We start from the raw sequence: 17675 nt of genomic DNA, 5'->3' as shown, positions 1-17675 counted from the left end.
AGCAACAACAAATCAAGATTGCACCAAAACTAGAGAATTAAAAAAGAGATTTCACCCAAAAAGGCGCTACTGTTCACGCCCTCAAATCAGAAGCTACAGACCTCCAAATCCGATCTCCACCGTTGAATTACAAGAACCAAATGCTGAGAACTCCCAGTTCAAATTTGAGAACGATCCAACGGTTAACGAAGCGGAAAACTCTGTCTGAAGCGGACTGCCTGAGCAGAAAATTTCCAGAAGCAAAAACGGGATTTTTCTCTTTTTCTCTCAATCTCTAAAACGAATCTCTCTTGATTTTTCTCTCTTATGTTTCTGAAAATAAGACCAAATAAGCCTTATATGCCACATAATATTTGGGTTATGGGCTAAAGTGGGCTGGTCCTAATAAGACTTTTATTTATCCACATAGGAAGGGAAAAAAGATCCTAAACCCAACACCATTATGCCTCTATTTATAGTGTAATATAGAGACATACAAAAAGTTAGTCATAAACATGAATAGAATGGAGGATGTTATGAAAGTGAAAGGTTACAAGAATAATAGTTATAAAGTTGGAGGTTATGGAGGTTATGATTATCTTCATAATGGAGGAAAGTAATAGAGATAATGGGTGATAGTAATTTCTTGGTGTAGTGGACATCCACACTATAATATTTTATAACAAAAACCATATTTTTTTGCTAATAATTTATATTCAAAATTTTATAAGAAATCAAATTTGAAAAGTAGTTGTACAAAGAAATATTCCAACAATTTTTTTGTTAGAATAATTTATCTCTTCACACGCAAACAAAAGCGTAACCAGCTTGGACTCGGTCACATCTTCTGTGGTTGAGTTGTCAACTACTAATTACGAGTGCTAATTTTCAATTCTAAACCGACTTACTACTAATCTAAATCTTCATTTTCCCACCTATAAATACACTCTTCTCTTCTCCTTTTCTTCAAAATAAAAAAGTATTCACAAATCATATTAACATTTCTCTTTCCTCCTCTGTTTGTAATTCTTCTACTTTTCTCTTAAAAGCTAAAATGGCACACTCAAAGGTGATCATTGCTCTAATGTTGGCATTAATCGCCGGATCTGCTTTCTCACAAGCACCAGGAGCATCTCCGGCAGCTTCTCCGAAGAGTTCTCCGGCACCGGTGGCGACTCCTCCTCCTACAACATCAACACCACCTATCGTTGCCCCTGCAAATGCTCCTACTACTGCATCCGATTCTCCATTGGCATCTCCTCCAGCTCCACCAACTTCCGAGACTCCGGCGTCGTCTCCTTCCGGTGCTGCTTCTCCTCCATCTATTGCCGCCGCTCCCGGAGGTTCTCCTACTGAATCTCCTAACTCTGCTTCCTTGAACAGAGTCGCCGTTGCCGGATCTGCTGTCATAGCTGTCTTTGCTGCTGCTTTGATGCTCTAAATATGTGATCTGTGAAATATTTTGCGTTTTTTTCATTCGCCGGAATTGATGGAGTTAGTGTAGTTGATTTATTTGTTTTATATTGTTATTGTTGAATACTATTACAGAATTCTTTATTTATTTATGGAGAGCATTATGATTATGATCTCCTCTTTTTCATTTCCTCGTTGTACTTTGTTTTTGTGTGGTCGTCCCTCTGTTTATTCCTCTTTGAGCTACGAGGAATTTATCAACAATAATTAACATAACCAAAATAAAGTAAAATAGCAACAATAAAATAGTATGATAAAATATACTTAATACACAATATATGAGTATGACAATAGATAACAAAAGTAAGACAATACAAACTCTATCCCTACTAACCTTCTATGCTAATATCTGGTTTTTACTCCTTTCTATCTAAATGTCTTTGATAATATGAAATTGTATCATGTCTTGTCTAAATATCCTTTTTTAATATGTTTTCCGGTCTACCTCTAATCCTACGTGTATCTCTTACGTCTGCCTCTTGCACCGCCATATTGGGCGTTTGCACATGTCTATTTCATCTCAGTTTTGCTTTCCACATCTTGTCCGCCACAGAAGCTACTCCCACCTTCTCCTAGATGACCTTATTTCTAATTTTGTCACTCCTAATATATCCACACATTTATCTTGACATTCTCATCTCCGCAACATGCATCTCCTCAACATGTAAATTCTTGATTAGTAAGCATTCCACTCTATACGAAAAGACCGATTTAATCATCATTCGCTAAAACTTACCTTTCAGTTTAGATAGTATCTTATTATCACACAAGATTTTGAGGTAAGTCTCCATTTCATCCATGTCACCCAATGCAATGTGTGATATCATCATTGATGTCCCTACTTCCTTGAATTAGGAATTCAAGATACTTAAAACTTTCTCCCTTAGAATAGTTTGTGTGGCAAATCTTACTTCTATGTCAGCTTCATCCAACGCAACACTGAATTTGTACTCCATATTTTATTTTGGTCATGCTTAACTTAAATGTTTTGGACTCTAATATTTGTCTCGAAACCTCCAACCTATTATAAACTTTGTCCTGTGTCTCATCAATAAGTGTTATGTCTTCCACTAATAAGTAATAACATATATGCATCATGTTAACTCTTCCTGAAGTAATCACGTTAACTCATTATGAGTGATATTTCATGTGTGTTTCTCACGCTCCAAATAATATAGGTGTAAAACTAAAAAATGAGGATAGTTTAAGTGCCCGTTTGGATTGGCTTATTTTAGGTGCTTTAAACCAAAATACCTTTTAAACAGTTTTGAAGTGTTTGGATAAAGTTAAAAAGTGTTTATAAGCACTTATTTTAAAATCAAAATAACAAAATAAGCCAAAAGCCAATCCAAACAGACCCTAAGTGTATTTATGAATTTTAACTTTATATTTATAAGTAAAATTTGAAGAAGATAATAGGGAAAATGGTCAAATATGCCCTTAAACAATGTGAACGAACAAAAATGTCATCCGTTTATAGTTTGGCTCAAAAATTTCCTTACCGTCAATGTTTTGGTTCAAAAATGCACTTGCAGTCAATACTTTGGTAAAAAAATGTCCCTATAGTTGTAAAATGGGTCAAATGTCATTTTCCGAATATATATATATATATATATATATTCTTTTTAAACACATCTTCTTCATACTAAAAATATTATTAAAGAACACTATTCTTGTTTTCTTTCTTCTAAAATCACTTTAACAAATAAAAATGTAGGAAATATTTGTTTCTTCTTAATCACATTTTATCAATTAAAATAGAATAACTGCATGTACCTTTTCGACAGATAATATATGTCATATTTATAAGATCATAGTATATCCATTATTAATTTATATTTATATAACAATAAAAAATATTGATAATAAAATAAGAAATATTTTCATTTTTTATTTTTTTTCTGAATTGAAATAAGATAAACATTTGCTAATTTTTTTAAAAAAATAGTATTAGAAAAAGAATGTGTTAAAAAGAAAATAATAATATATTTATTTGGAAAATGAGATTTTTGGCGCATTAAATAACAATAAGGGTACTTTTGGACCAAAATATTGACAGCAAGAGCATTTTGAACCAAACTATAAACGAAAAGCATTTTTTATCCTTCACATAGTTTAAGGGCATTTTTGAACTAAAATATTGACGGTGAAAACATTTTTTAGCCAAATTATAAACGGAGGACTTTTTTATTTCTTTCACATAGTTTAAGGACATTTTTTTATCATTTTTCCAAGATAATATATGCGCAATCTTATCCCTCATTCTCGATGGTGAAATTTTGAAGAACAGAAAACCAATCGTAATGGAAACCATATCTGTTTGCTAATAATTTAGATTCAAAATTTTATAAGAAATCAAATTTGAAAAGTAGTTGTACAAAGAAATATTCAAACAATTTTTTGTTAGAATAATTTATCTCTTCACACGCAAAACAAAAATGTAACCAGCTTGGACTCAGTCATATCTTCTGTTGTTGAGTTGTCAACTACTAATTACGAGTGCTAATTTTCAATTATAAACCCACTTACTACTAATCTAAACCTTCATTTTTTTCACCTATAAATACACTCTTCTCCTCTCCTTTTCTTCAAAATCAAACAGTATTCACAACTCATATTTCCATTTCCTCCTTCAATTACTCTTTGTGCTTCTTCCACTTTTTTTACTCGAAAAATGGCATACTCAAAGGTGATTGTTGCTCTAATGTTGGCGTTTATCGCTGGATCTGCTTTCGCACAAGCACCGGGAGCATCTCCGGCAGCTTCTCCGAAGAGTTCGCCGGCACCGGTAGCATCACCACCGGTGGCGACTCCTCCTACTACTACATCAACACCACCTGTCTCTGCTCCTGCAAATGCTCCTACTACTGCATCTTCTCCATTGGCATCTCCACCAGCTCCACCAACTGCTGAGACTCCGTCGTCGTCTCCTTCCGGTGCTGCTTCTCCTCCATCAATCGCCGCTGCTCCCGGAGGTTCTCCTACTGAATCTCCAAACTCTGCTTCCTTGAACAGAGTCGCCGTCGCCGGATCTGCTGTTGTTGCTGTCTTTGCTGCTGCTTTGATGCTCTAAATCTCTGATCTGTGAGATATTTCGCATTTTTTTCATTCGCCGGAATTGATGAGTTCACGCTTTTATTTATGGTTTAGATATAGTTTCACTACAGCTATTGATTGATTTATTTGTATTATATTTTTATTGTTAAATATTATTACGGGATTCTTTGTTTATTTATGGAGAGCATTATGTTTCTCATTTCCGTTTTAACTTTGTGTTCTTTGAATAAGCAAAACATACAATATAAAGGAAAAAATATTTATTCGAATGAATTATTATAGATTAGTAGATTACACGCCTAAACCAACACAACAGCAATTAATTCATATTTTTTTTCAGAAAGACAAACTTGATTTCTAAAATCTCTATATAATTAATAATAACAAAATTTCACCATTAATACAAAAATAGCAGATGTGAATACTGTTTACTGTAAAAACTGTTTATCATGAGTCTTCCATTTATTGACTAGAATATTTTCACTATAAAATATGAAAGGTTATTTTTATTTTTTTTTACCGTTCGATACATTATTTGAGAAAGATTATTGCATATGTTATGTCCTACCATCCATAGGTTATAATAATATATCCCCTTTGCCCGTTTTAATCGTTATTATTGTGCTTTTTGAAAGTTAATCTGCGTAATTTTTAAGTTAAATCAGATTAAATTAATTTGATATTTTGAATATTCAAAAATTATATGAAAAATATTATAAATTGCAGTTTTTTGCATATTAATATGATGAAAAATACATCATAAAATATTAATTAAAGTTCTTATAATTTGAGTAAAAAAAAGGAAATTATAACTATTAAAAGTGAAGGTAGTAATATAATTTGCAGATATCGAATCAAACATAAAGCTTTTTACAATACTTTATTCGTATGCTCTTTCATTTATATGCCAATTTCTTTTTTAAGTTCCGTCTAAAAAAAATATCTTGGCCTTTTGTAATTGAAAATAATTTTATTTCGATTTTTTTTATATTTAATATAATTACTTATAAAAACATAAATAATTAAAAAGTGTTGTAGATTATAATTTTTTTTTTCCTCTTTAGTAAATTTAATACCTAACTAATATACAGGAATACATAAATTAAAACACAGAAAGTTATACTATATTTTATATTATTTCTAAATAGTACAAATACAAATAATGTCCGACTACATCATCAAAATAACAAAACTTTAACCATCAAAATTTGGACTTATATTACTCCCTCGTTCCATTTTATACTACACCCTTCCCTCTTTAGTCCGTTTAAAAAGAATGTTATCTTATTATAATTAGAAACAAATTAACTTTAAAATATTATTTTATTCATAATAAAATAATTTTTAACCATAAAAATATCTATGAATTATTTTAGACCACAAATTCTAAACAAATGGTAATGGGAAGGAGGGGTATATCAATTTGTATGTTGAAGTAATTTTTTAAGCGGTGCAGTTTTTTTATATTTAAACTGATGCGGTTGTCTCCACGTATTCATTAGTAAACTTGTCATTTAATTGGCACCTTGCCATGTTTTGAAGCCAAATGTCACCGTTTCGAGCTTAGTTTTGTGTCCATTGTATTGTACCAATTTACTGATAATTAGAAACAGAAGAGTCAGAATCTGAAGAAAAAAAACAGAAGAGTCAGAATCTGAAAAAAATAAAAAAAAATAAAAAGCATGAAAAGTTGTTGGAGGTAGTGGGGACCCATGGAGATTCGAGCGGGACAAGTAAAAGCACAAAAATGGTAACTGGCCGGAGCAATGGTGATGAAAATTTCTGGGAAATTATTATTCGATTAGGGCTTAGAAAAAATAGAATGGGTCGAAGGAAGTTGGAGATAAAGCGAATCGAATCGAAGAGTAATAGGCAAATGTCGTTTTGTAAACGCAGCAAAGGTTTAATGAAGAAAGCAAAAGAATTTTCCATTCTCTGTGATGTCGATGTTGCTGTTGTTATAATTTCTAATCGTGGCAGGCTCCATGAATTCTCCAGCACCAACAGGTTCTTCTTCATTATTATTCTGATGTACTGCGGTTTTTTTTTTTTTTTTTTTTTGCATGTGATATTTAAAGATGTGTTACACTGAAATTGTTTGAAACTAAATCGATTTTTAACACATGCTTTTTTCAACTATTAATGTCAGAAAGCAAGTAAAATATAGAACAATGTTTGATAAACCAGGAGTAATAACTCGAATCTGAAATCTTAATCATCCCTAATATAATCAAGCAAACACCTAACATAAAGTGCTTGATTAAATAACCCTAAGATAGGCCCCAAAGTGTCATTAGCCACTTTTGGAAAGTTCAATTGTTGCCTAATCAACACTGCTATTGCAGTTTATATGTATCGCGATATGGTGCTTTGTTTCCCGATCTTCCTACCATTCCAACAGTTGTAGTATAAGATGGAATCCTCCTAAGCATCATTGAACACTTACCGCTACATTAAGAGCAAACCAAGTGTGTGTATATTCTTTGTTTGGTACGAATGAATGGTATTGTAGGTATAGATTAGGGGTCATCATCCAAATTTGTCCTCAAATTTTTATTACTTACAACAAAAGTAGATGAATCACTAATGTTTGAATAAATCATGCCCTAGGAAATTCATTAGGAAAATCAATCTTCTAAGCGTTTATCATTAATGTGCTCAAGAACTTGGCAGGGCCTTCTTCCCTTAGTAGTAGCTTAGTTTCTTCTTTGTGGGAACCTTTCTCCCTTCAAATGACTCCTAACTCATTTTCCGGGTTCAAAAATCATCCTCTTTCTTAATTTGTTTGCTTTGGTATTCATTTTCTCAAGTTGCCTTCTAGCATTCTCATGAATTTTCTTCATGGTTTCAACTCTCTTCTTGGCATCTAAACTCGCAATAATTTTTCGAGACAAATTCGAAGAGAAGAGAAGATTAAAACCATACAGACATTCAAATTGTGACATATCGATAGAAGAATGAGTAGTACAATAATAAGCAAGCTCCACTATAGGTAAGTGGTTCAACCAAGAACTAAGCTTACCCTTAACATGGCCTCAAGTATGTTATCTAATGTCCTATTAACCAATACATTTTAGGCGTCCGTTTGCGGGTAACAAGAAGTATTGAACTTCAATTCGGTGCCCAACTCCAAAGAGCTAAGAAATTTAGAATTCCTATCACTAATAATGGTGTTATGAACCCAATGCAATCAAGGACATTAGGAGCACATCATCACTTTTATGACATAATATGAAATGATGATAAAAAATCTATCAACTACCACAAAAATGCTTTCTTCACTTTTTTGTTCTTGCTAGGTAATCAAGCACAAAATTCATGAAAATGTCAAAACATGCAAGGTGTTGTGAGTAGGAAAGGGAGTATACAAGCCCTTAAGGTTGTACCTTAAATTGAGCATTGTTACTTCAACATAACAACAACAAACCTAGTGAAATTCCATATAAAAAAAGTGTTCTTAAAGAATAGCTAAAGCTTAAGGTATACCAAAATGTCTCATTAAACCCTCACTATGTGCCTCTCTAGTTATTAGTTATATTTATCCAAGAATATTGAGGTTCATACACTTTACCATTTATAAGCAAATAACCATCAATCTTAGAAAGCCTTTTTTATTCACCAACCTTTGCTATTTGTCTCTCTTTTCCTTCAATGTTATCATGATTAACGTAATGCTCATATAGCCTAGTTACATTTCTTATATGCCTCAACTTGCTCACATTTGGTTGTTCAATCCTCTTTTATGTTCATCATGGTTGTACTTAGGTTTTCCATAACTTGGTTAAACTTGATATCTCATTTCACATTTGAGCATTATCTTCTACTCCTTTAAGGTTGACTGGTTCTTCTTGTGCTAGTTGAGGTTCTTGATGAACAAACCCCATTGCTTGACTTCAAAGTAGTTGTTTTGGTGTTCGATATAGTTGTTAGTAGGGTTATCTGTAATGGTGTTGGTATTGTGGTTGTTCATATGGTTATTGTTGGCTATGTTGCTTGGATTCTTAAAAAATATCGATGTGCGCATTTCTGATACTCCAGAAGTAGTGCTTTGTGGAGGATTCGACCCGGTGCGACAATTTTTTTTTGGGAGTCTGAGCAACATAGATTGTTGTTTATGGATAGTGTGATGATGGTGGAGGACGACTTGGATAGCCTTAGAAGGGTTCATCTCTTTTAACATATGTGGTCTGACCTTTGTTGCAACACTCGATGTAGTTGGCTAGCTGATAGTGGAGTGGGAAAATAGTCGGGGTCATGCTTGTGCCAACTCCTTGGATTTGTTGAATAGCATTGTACCTAACCCAAGGAGTAACTTCTCATTCCTCCAAATTGTTCACCCCCGGTTCATGTTGTCAAAGTTGCCCTTCAATTTTATAAGAGGTCTCATAACATCACTTGGGGATGGTTCACCTCTAAAAGTTGAGGTTTGTCCACCATTAGTTATACGTACGAAATGAGTAGACAAAAATCCTCATCGTACCATTTACCCCCTTGGTGCATATACACCTATTCGATTCAATCAATCACTCATCTATCACTCTTTCAGTTTTGACTTTTTTTTTCACTCTTTGGATCTTCATTCAAGACTTTTTCCAAAATTGCCTCCTAAAATTTCCAAGCCCTAAGCTTCACATGAAGAATTAGTTAAACACAAGTAGAAATAAGTTACTAAGGACCCGTTTGGTAGGCGGTATTAGATAGAATAGTCCATGGATTAAAATTTAGTTCATCTAATACATTGTTTGGTTACTTTATTTAATTTAATTCATGCATTGCTTATCCACCATATGTGGTCTTATCTTATCCCTAGAAAATGGAGGAATAACTAATTCAAGGTTTAACAAATCTTGGATAAGACCCCTAAATAACTAAACTATCCCTTTATTTCTTTTCCTAAATTTCTTTTGTAATTTAATTTCCTTTTTATTTATATTGAAATGGTTATAAATGTTTTTTTTCAATTCTCCAAATCCGTTTTGTGAAATTTATTGATTTCACTAATTTTTTTTTCTCCATTTTTTCTTGATTTTTTTTATTCAAGATAGTTTGTCGACTAACCACTCAGACTAACCACTTGATCTATTTGTTTTTTTTTTTTTAAAAAAAAAAAGCTTTAGGCATTGAACAATTTTAGTAGTCTTAAATCTATCTTAAGTTTAAGATATACTTGACCAACAAAAAATTAGAAATACACCGTGCCATTAATGATCTCCTTAAAAGTGGTACATCACACCTTAAAATTAATAATAATTTATAAATAAACTAGTTAAATGGAATAGAAAATCCTACAAAAAAATAATAATATCTACATTAACCCAATTACATGAAATAAACAATCTTATAATAACACAAAGGTATAATAGGAAAGAATTTTTTTTGTAGAGTTTTAAATGAAACACAAGATTAAGTGGAAAGTAATGAACCAAAAACTTGACAAAAAATAATCCCTGCACTACTAATCCATGCGTTACTAATCCCTGCATTATATATGTTTGTACCAAACGACCCCCAAGTGTTAATAGCTTAGAATAACCAAAAATAGTGTGTTGAATTGCCTTATGTGATCACGGATAATGCTGGAATTTATTTTCCGCTACCGTGGAATATTTCTCGTGGCAATGGAGAACTAATCGCTTTGAGGACAATTTGGATTTTTGTCACAATGTTTGAATTTTGGGCACCCAAATCTAGATACTCGTTTTCACTACGAAATGTTTTGTAGAAACGCTTAAGACCATAGTTAAGCTTTGGCTTTCACAATCGCGGTGTTGAATGTCACGATCTTGGAAGTTTATCAAGTTTGTAACTTTAGGTCATCCTAGGTAGTTGTCTCATCTTCAGATTTCTTAACCCAAATTTGATTCAAATGGATTCCAATCAACTCTAAACATTGGATACAAGTTCTTACAAATGTTCCCAACCAATTTTTACACCACTCAAATCCCACACTACCTTGAATTCAAGTCAAACCAACTTTGAAGCATACTATAGTGGTGGTCTTGGCAATTTTCTAGCTCAAATTCAAATTACTAGCAAAAAACAAATGAGAAAATGATCAAAATGGTCCTTCATGTATATGGGTTGATTTATTTTGGTCCTTACTATATATCACTTGATAGAAATAGTCCTTAATGTATGTAAAATGGGTATTATTTTGGTCCTAAACCCTAAATTTAACTTTTTAAAAAACTAACGTCTCCTCCCAAGGTCCCCCTTCTCTGGTTCTTCAGTACTTGTTCTTCCTCAATATAGGATACTAATACACCCATATATTGCTTATTCAAACTCACCCATAACTTCTGCAACCTAAAAAAATTGGTTTTTTTCTTTTCTTTCAAGTAATTTCTAGCTTTTGGGTCAACTGAAAATTTATTGGATTCAATGGAAGGGCAAAATAAGATTCACCTATTGATTTCAATTTTCATGTTTCATTGAATTAACCAATTAGCTCATCCAATCTAAAAATCAGCTTAGTAAATCAAAAGAGATTATAAACTAAACAGTAATAAAATAATGGAGAATTTTTGTGTGTCTATGTCATCCAAAAGCATGGATATGCTACTTCTTAATTCATTAGATTACCAATTTAAATTATTTTTTTAATTCAGTCAATGCGTCTAAAAATAAAGTCATTCATACCATTAATGAAAAATGGAACAAGTTGCTCAAATCATAATGAGTATTGAATTTTTCTAAAAGAAGATGAGTTGACAGGAGATGAGTTTTTTAAAATATATTTTAAGAAGCTGATGCAGTTTTAGAGAGAAGACAGGAATGCAGAGCAGCCAAGGAGAAGAGAGAAATGAGCTAGGAATGAGACGTTAGTTTTTAATAGGGAAAATGAGTTAGGAATGAGACGTTAGTTTTTAACAAAGAAAAGTTAAATTAAGGGCTTAGGATCAAACTGATACTCAATTTGCATACATTAAGGACTATTTCTATCAAGTGATATATATTAAGGACCAAAATAAATCAACTCATACACGTGAAGGACCATTTTGATCATTTCCTCAAAAACAAATCAACCACTTGCACAAATTAGTTGCAGTATCAATACAATCCACAAGCAAATCTCCCAAAAATATGTCAGAAACTCTACATCATTTTTTCCTTCATATAATCAATTCCTATAAAGATTTAAGCTAAGAAAACAAGTAAAAGATAGCTAGACACAATATTTGATAAAATGCTAGTGATGATTTGAATAAGAAATCTTAATCACTTGGCTTATAAATACAATCAAAGAAGCACCAAAACCTACTAAAATCCATAAGAGCAAGCTAACCTCTTGCAAATCCTTGGAAAAATTCATAAGATGACCTCTAAATCTCACAAGATGATTCTCCAAATTCATAACAAGATTATCAAAATAAGCTTAGGTTTAGGGTATTTATACTAAAGCAAAATTATTCAATGAAGTGCCTAAAATAATCCTAATATAAGCCCCAAAGTATCATTACACTCTTTTGGAGAGTTCAACTACTACCAAGTATGGGTGCCTTTTATAGGTTAAAGCCTTGAAGAAGAATTGATCCGTTGTAGTAATTTTAAGAGAAAAGCTGAGGTATGTAAGGTTATCCCCACTTTCCCCGTTATGACATGACTTTCTCATCGATGTTTTCCCTTCTTCTATGAGCCTATGTAATCCATGTTCCATATAATGCTATGAGTTCTCTATGAGATGTATCCCTCATGACATTTCTTAGCTGTTGCTTTCATTCCTATGTGTTTATCATACCTCCATGTCAAGTTCATACATATCATATGGAAATGTCCAACTACATGAATGCTAAAAATAACAATTGAGGGTAGCACTTCTTCTTGACTTCGTGCATAGGCTTATATTAAACATCCAAAGCTTATTTTGAGGTCGAGACTCATGAGATGGTGATCGAAAGCCAAGAGTCCTCATTGACACCATTGCATGTGAGACATGTAGGTTGTTTTAAGCATTGTGGTGTTTCGGATTTACTACTTGGTTGGCCTCACATGAGGTTTGTGTGTTTTGTTGGCTAAGGGAAAGGATTGGTGTAGAGAAACACCATTGTTTGGGAGTTTTAGAGCTTGATGCTCATCGGGTGTTCGGTAGATTGCCCATATGACTTGGGCTCTATGTTTTGTTGCTGACGCATAGTGCTCAAATGTATTGAGATCATGATATGGTGATATAAGGTCCTTTTATGCGTTCGTGCTTAGCGCAGTTCCATGTTCGTGATGCTTTTGTGCCAGAAAGTCAACTTGGAGTATTTACGCACTTGCATCTGTGACGTTGTGATCACGATGCCCAGTTTCTCGCTACTAGTGGTTCGAGTCTCATGATCATTGTAATCTAGCTGAACACAAAATCTACATCTGATGACAATTGGCCAAGGCTTCCCAAATCATTTCCAAACTCCATTTTCGGTCTTCCTTCCATTCTAGTTGTGTGTAGCTTAAGATGGGATCCTCTAACAGACCATTGAAGACTTTCCACTTCATTTATAATAGTCCCAATACTTGTAACCCGTTTGCTTCGCCATGCGTAAACGATCTTGAAGGTGTAGGTGTACGTCTGAGGTCATCACATGGCAAACAACTTAATGCCCATAAACCTTCAGTTGTAAAATCTATCCGATTTTGTATCTTAATAAGGGGGGGTTATAGAGATCAAATCCTACTAGATTATCACAATGGCTTACATATTGGATTTTGTTCTATATGATTACACCACCTTAGTTGATGTTTACTAAGCTTATTGAATGGCTTCCTTTCTTGTTGTCATGATCCAAATCTGGCACCTAGGTCGTAAGGCATCTAACGAGATACTACTCATAAGGTGAAACCCTCTAAAGTTAAAACATGTGATAACTTAGAATAAAGAGGAATAAAGCCTTAAACCGGCTTTATATAATAATAATAATAATGAAGTGCTAAGTCTACTAAGAGGAAGAGTCCTCCATGATCTATTGGAGGCTCATCTCGACTGGAATCCAAGGCGAACCTAGGATTTGAAGACTTCAGATGCATCAATATTATCTTAGCTTAAATATGAGCTCTAAGCTAAACTTAAAATAAAAATAATGAAAAAGGGCTTTAGCTGGGATTTGAACCCCGGTCTCAAGGGTGGTTTCTCTAGCTTATACCAACAACATAAGGACACTCCTATACTTTTCATGGGTGCACTGTTAACTATATTTTAGTTTCTGTCAGTTTCTCAAAATAGATATACATATATACATATGATTTTTTCAGAAGTTAGCGGATGCACGTGCACCTCCTCCTAAGGGTGTGGGTTCCCACTGGAATGACTGATCAACATTGGAGTCACTGATCACCAGCACCATCTGCTCCCCTGCACACACCCAAACAACAACAAACGTTAAACTAAAGATCCATCAAGATCATTGACTTGACTCTAAGCTTACTCTTTGGGCAAGTCTTTAGAAATCATTGGTAATTCATAAAGGCATAAAACAAAATAAATCAAGTATAATAATGATATACAAGTAAAGCAACTGAACAGAAATCACCGATACAGACTGCTATTGAGCATAGGTGCATGACTTGTCCATCCATACCCATCTTCGGTGCGTAGGTTCCTAACTTATCTATCTCGAGCAGTGCAACAACTATCCCGTCTTACCTGGTATCCTCCACACAAGCTAACTAGCCTCTTACCAAGCATTATCAGTGCATACTCAATCAAGTGATAATAAATGCTGAACATCTAATTAACCATCACAACATGCTCATATCAATAAGAAGTATCAAGCAGTGCAAAAACAAACAAAGCAGCCCTCGTGGTCAAACTAAATTCTTCCAAATCTATCTGACCTGGCTCATGCTTGCCCACTCGCATGAACTAAATGGTTTAAATGCACATATGGAAACACATATAGCTTTGATGTTGTAGACTTTGGGTTCCCTCATTTTGTCATGAGATTTTCCTTAGCGACCACTTCTGAGTTGGAAGTGGTCCTTCATCTGAATGGGACCACTGTTGGAGTTTGTTGTGGCAGATGGATCCTTAGCACTTATTATTGTCTCAACTTTTTTTATCTTATTTTGGGGAGGTTTGAGTATCATTCTCTCTTGTGCCATGTGCTGATTCATAGTAATATTCCTATTCTTCTTTCCTTACCCTTTTCCAACAGTAGTTATTTGACTATTACCTGAGATATTCCCCAAGTTGTTGTCGGCCTGCATTTCTTGGTTATACTTATTGATTGCCATAGTACTACTATTTTTCCTAACTTTGGTCTCCTGGATGGTCTGGTTCCTAGTATCTGCATGTGCATGTCTTATCTCACTTTTTCCATTCTCAGGTATTGTTTCGTTTTGGATATCAATCATAACCTCGTAGATAAGTGGCCTTGATGATAACAATCTCCACTTTTGTTTTAGCTGTAGCAGGTCTTGTTTTTTGCGAGTGTTGCTTTATCAATTATAATGGGTATGCCTATTGAAGCACAACTTGTCACAAAGCATCCCACTTAAAAATATGCCATCTCAGGTCTGGAAATTTAATCCATATTGCAACTAAGATGGTTTCCACATTGAATTGGATGTTTGTAGTCCATTTCAGATCTTCATTTGCATACCTAGGATTGGGAGAAAATTCCTACTATATACACTCCTATGGTCTTCTTCTAGTGCAAAGTCAATCAAGAAGTGATTGAGATCCTAGGCCCCTATCTGAACAGAGGGATATAGTCCTACGGAAATCCAAAAGGATTCTTTCTTCTTGGGAACTTACCGATGACAATCCATCGACAGGTTTCAGCAAGCATTGTGTGTTCCTCCTCCATGAAACGGACCACTGGTTTTCCATCCACTAGGTCATATGGTCTGTGCAGTAAACAAACTCTTTTCCTTGACACCTAGTGTTATCAACACTAGGGACTATTCCCAATTTGCTGAGTTAGGCCAATCATGGATTGGGAATTTTGCTGAACCAGAGCGCGAAAGCTTGCATTAGAGCATTGGGTGGGTCAGGGGGGGCCAGTGAATGGTCGGGAGGCTGGCCGAAGAGATCCATACTAATCAGTTCTCTAAATGTTACCATTAGAGTCCTATAGAAGAAAATAAAAGAGTGTAAAGGTAGAAAGAAAGCTAAACGTTCTCTCTCCAGTGGAAGTGACTGATGATATACACTACTAAACTAAAATGGGCTTCCCTTTTGGTATCCATGCAGAGGGTCTCGTATTTTCGATGGTTTAGTGCCTAATGCTCAGAGAGAGATATAACATCATAAAATATGTTCAGAATTTTCTGAAGCACTCTAGTTTAAACCCTACACAAATTGGTCTGCTCATAACATTTTCCTTATACTTACCCGCCAGCAATCATATCTGATGATATATGTTCCAGTCTGACAGGGATCCTTCAACGATACGAAACCCATGTTGAAGCAGAAAAAGAGATTTTTCCAGAAATCCAGGCTGCAGAGGTATTTGATTAGTTGGCTGCTATCCAGTTATATTCTAGTGAATTAGATTTTCTCTAGATACTTGAAATAAGTGCATTATCTTGCATATATAAAGTCCTCAATCAATTTGGTTATTCTTTGCCTCGCTCTGATGAGTATTAAGTAACTCTGAACTTGTATCCTACCCAAAAATAAATGATGCATAGTCTCAACTGGTCAGAGATCAATATCTAGCCGGAACTATTTCCAGATGTTGTGAAATACATGTAATTTTCCTGCATTTTTACTAGGTCCGAAGATACTAAATTACATGTTAGGTTTAGTGTGCCACCTCTAGGACTGGAAGGTTCAAATTATAAATGATGTTTACTCTTCATCATAGTGCATCATAGATCATGCTGCTATTCGACTAAATATATCTATAAAAAAAAAAAGGATCTTGTTACCCGACTAAATTGACTTATGCTAGACATGTTTAGTATTTTGTCAAATCCTGGATTTTTCATTCATGTAGCTGATACGGTTGATTAGTAAAGTTATCATATCGATTCATTGCGTATTTTGCAATGTAGCCACAGTTATCATTTGAGAGTTATTCAATGTGGTCTTGAATAATCAAATACATTTTTTATGCTGAAAGTTTTCTGATCATTCTGAGGTGTATATAGCACTCTAAATACTCAAGCTTGAAAACGGGAGAACTACTAGAAGAAACAGAAAGGTACTGATCTTAAACTCCACTTTTATTCTTAAAGCTTATACAACTGATCCGCTGTCTCAATTCGACAGGCAACTCGAGAAAACTAATGCTGATGGTCTTACTGTGACTGACCTTATCCATTTGGAAAACGAACTTCAAACTTCTCTAACACAAATCAGATCTAGAAAGGTCTTTATAAATTATAATGTTTTATAATCTGGTTCTCAGTTAGTTAGTACCTGAGAATGAAGCAACTCTAACTAGTTTTTGTTTTGTGCAGACACATTTGATGCTTGAATCTGTTAAGGCTCTTCATGAGAAGGTATGTTTTCATTTCCATCGGCACATCCTGAAAACTAGTTTTCTATTAGACCGCACATGTCAGGATACACAGAAGCGGAGCTAGGTGGGGGTTCATGGGTTCGTCCGAACCCACTAACTTATCGTAGATCGTCTATTTATATTAGAAAATTAAATACATATATATGTTATTAACTTGTGAACCCCTAACAAAATTAATTGACAGTTCAATGGTAAGTGAAAATACTTCTGACACTAGTGTTGTGGGTGGTATGAAACCCCACTATCAACATACTTTACAATATTTTTCTCTTCTGTCCTAAAATTTAGAACCTTTAAACTCGTAATTCTAGCTGATTATTGATACCCCTTAATTATTGCAGGAAAAACTGCTGCGAAAGGAAAAGAAACATCTGGAGAAAAATGTAAATCTTACCTCACAAATCTGCTCTTGTGATATAAAAAATAATTAGACATCTTTCATATTTATTTTTCTAATTAACCAAGTAATACGAATACAGAGAGCTTGGATGAAGAAAAACAGAAAAGTGAATGAAATGTCTGACCTTCCACCACAGAGGGTGACCCTGAGTTTTCTCTAGTGATTTATCACTGTATTTGTCAAATAAAATAGCCCTTGCAGTGGCTCCAGGTGAATAACCGGCACCGAATATATTATCATTTGTACATGAAATAATCTGAGACTACCAAATCGAGACAAAGTCTGAATAATAGTTATGATGATCTTAAAATTGAAAA

The 17675-nt window shown here is 34.0% G+C and overlaps 3 protein-coding genes across 3 annotated transcripts; all 3 read left to right on the top strand.

Moving 5' to 3' along the window:
* Window positions 1-947: 947 nt before the first annotated feature.
* Window positions 948-1540, top strand: LOC102578161 (classical arabinogalactan protein 9-like). Its single transcript, XM_006360196.2, has one exon. It carries the CDS (start codon window positions 1034-1036, stop codon window positions 1418-1420), a length of 387 nt encoding a protein of 128 aa, XP_006360258.1. The 5' UTR covers window positions 948-1033; the 3' UTR covers window positions 1421-1540.
* Window positions 1541-4032: 2492 nt separating this feature from the next.
* Window positions 4033-4714, top strand: LOC102606150 (classical arabinogalactan protein 5-like). Its single transcript, XM_006360195.2, has one exon. The coding sequence runs from the start codon at window positions 4127-4129 to the stop codon at window positions 4523-4525; it is 399 nt and encodes a 132-aa protein (XP_006360257.1). The 5' UTR covers window positions 4033-4126; the 3' UTR covers window positions 4526-4714.
* A 1451-nt stretch (window positions 4715-6165) lies between these two features.
* On the top strand, window positions 6166-17523 carry LOC102605812 (truncated transcription factor CAULIFLOWER A-like). Its single transcript, XM_006360194.2, has 7 exons — window positions 6166-6516; window positions 15859-15937; window positions 16585-16637; window positions 16706-16805; window positions 16897-16938; window positions 17300-17341; window positions 17438-17523. Exons 1-7 carry the CDS (start codon window positions 6257-6259, stop codon window positions 17516-17518), a joined length of 657 nt encoding a protein of 218 aa, XP_006360256.1. The 5' UTR covers window positions 6166-6256; the 3' UTR covers window positions 17519-17523.
* Window positions 17524-17675: the final 152 nt, after the last annotated feature.

The sequence above is a fragment of the Solanum tuberosum genome, unplaced genomic scaffold, assembly GCF_000226075.1.
Source record: "Solanum tuberosum cultivar DM 1-3 516 R44 unplaced genomic scaffold, SolTub_3.0 scf00314, whole genome shotgun sequence".
Taxonomy (NCBI): Eukaryota; Viridiplantae; Streptophyta; class Magnoliopsida; order Solanales; family Solanaceae; genus Solanum; species Solanum tuberosum.
Note: the sequence above shows the minus strand (reverse complement) of the source record. Positions and strands in the feature narration are given on the sequence as shown.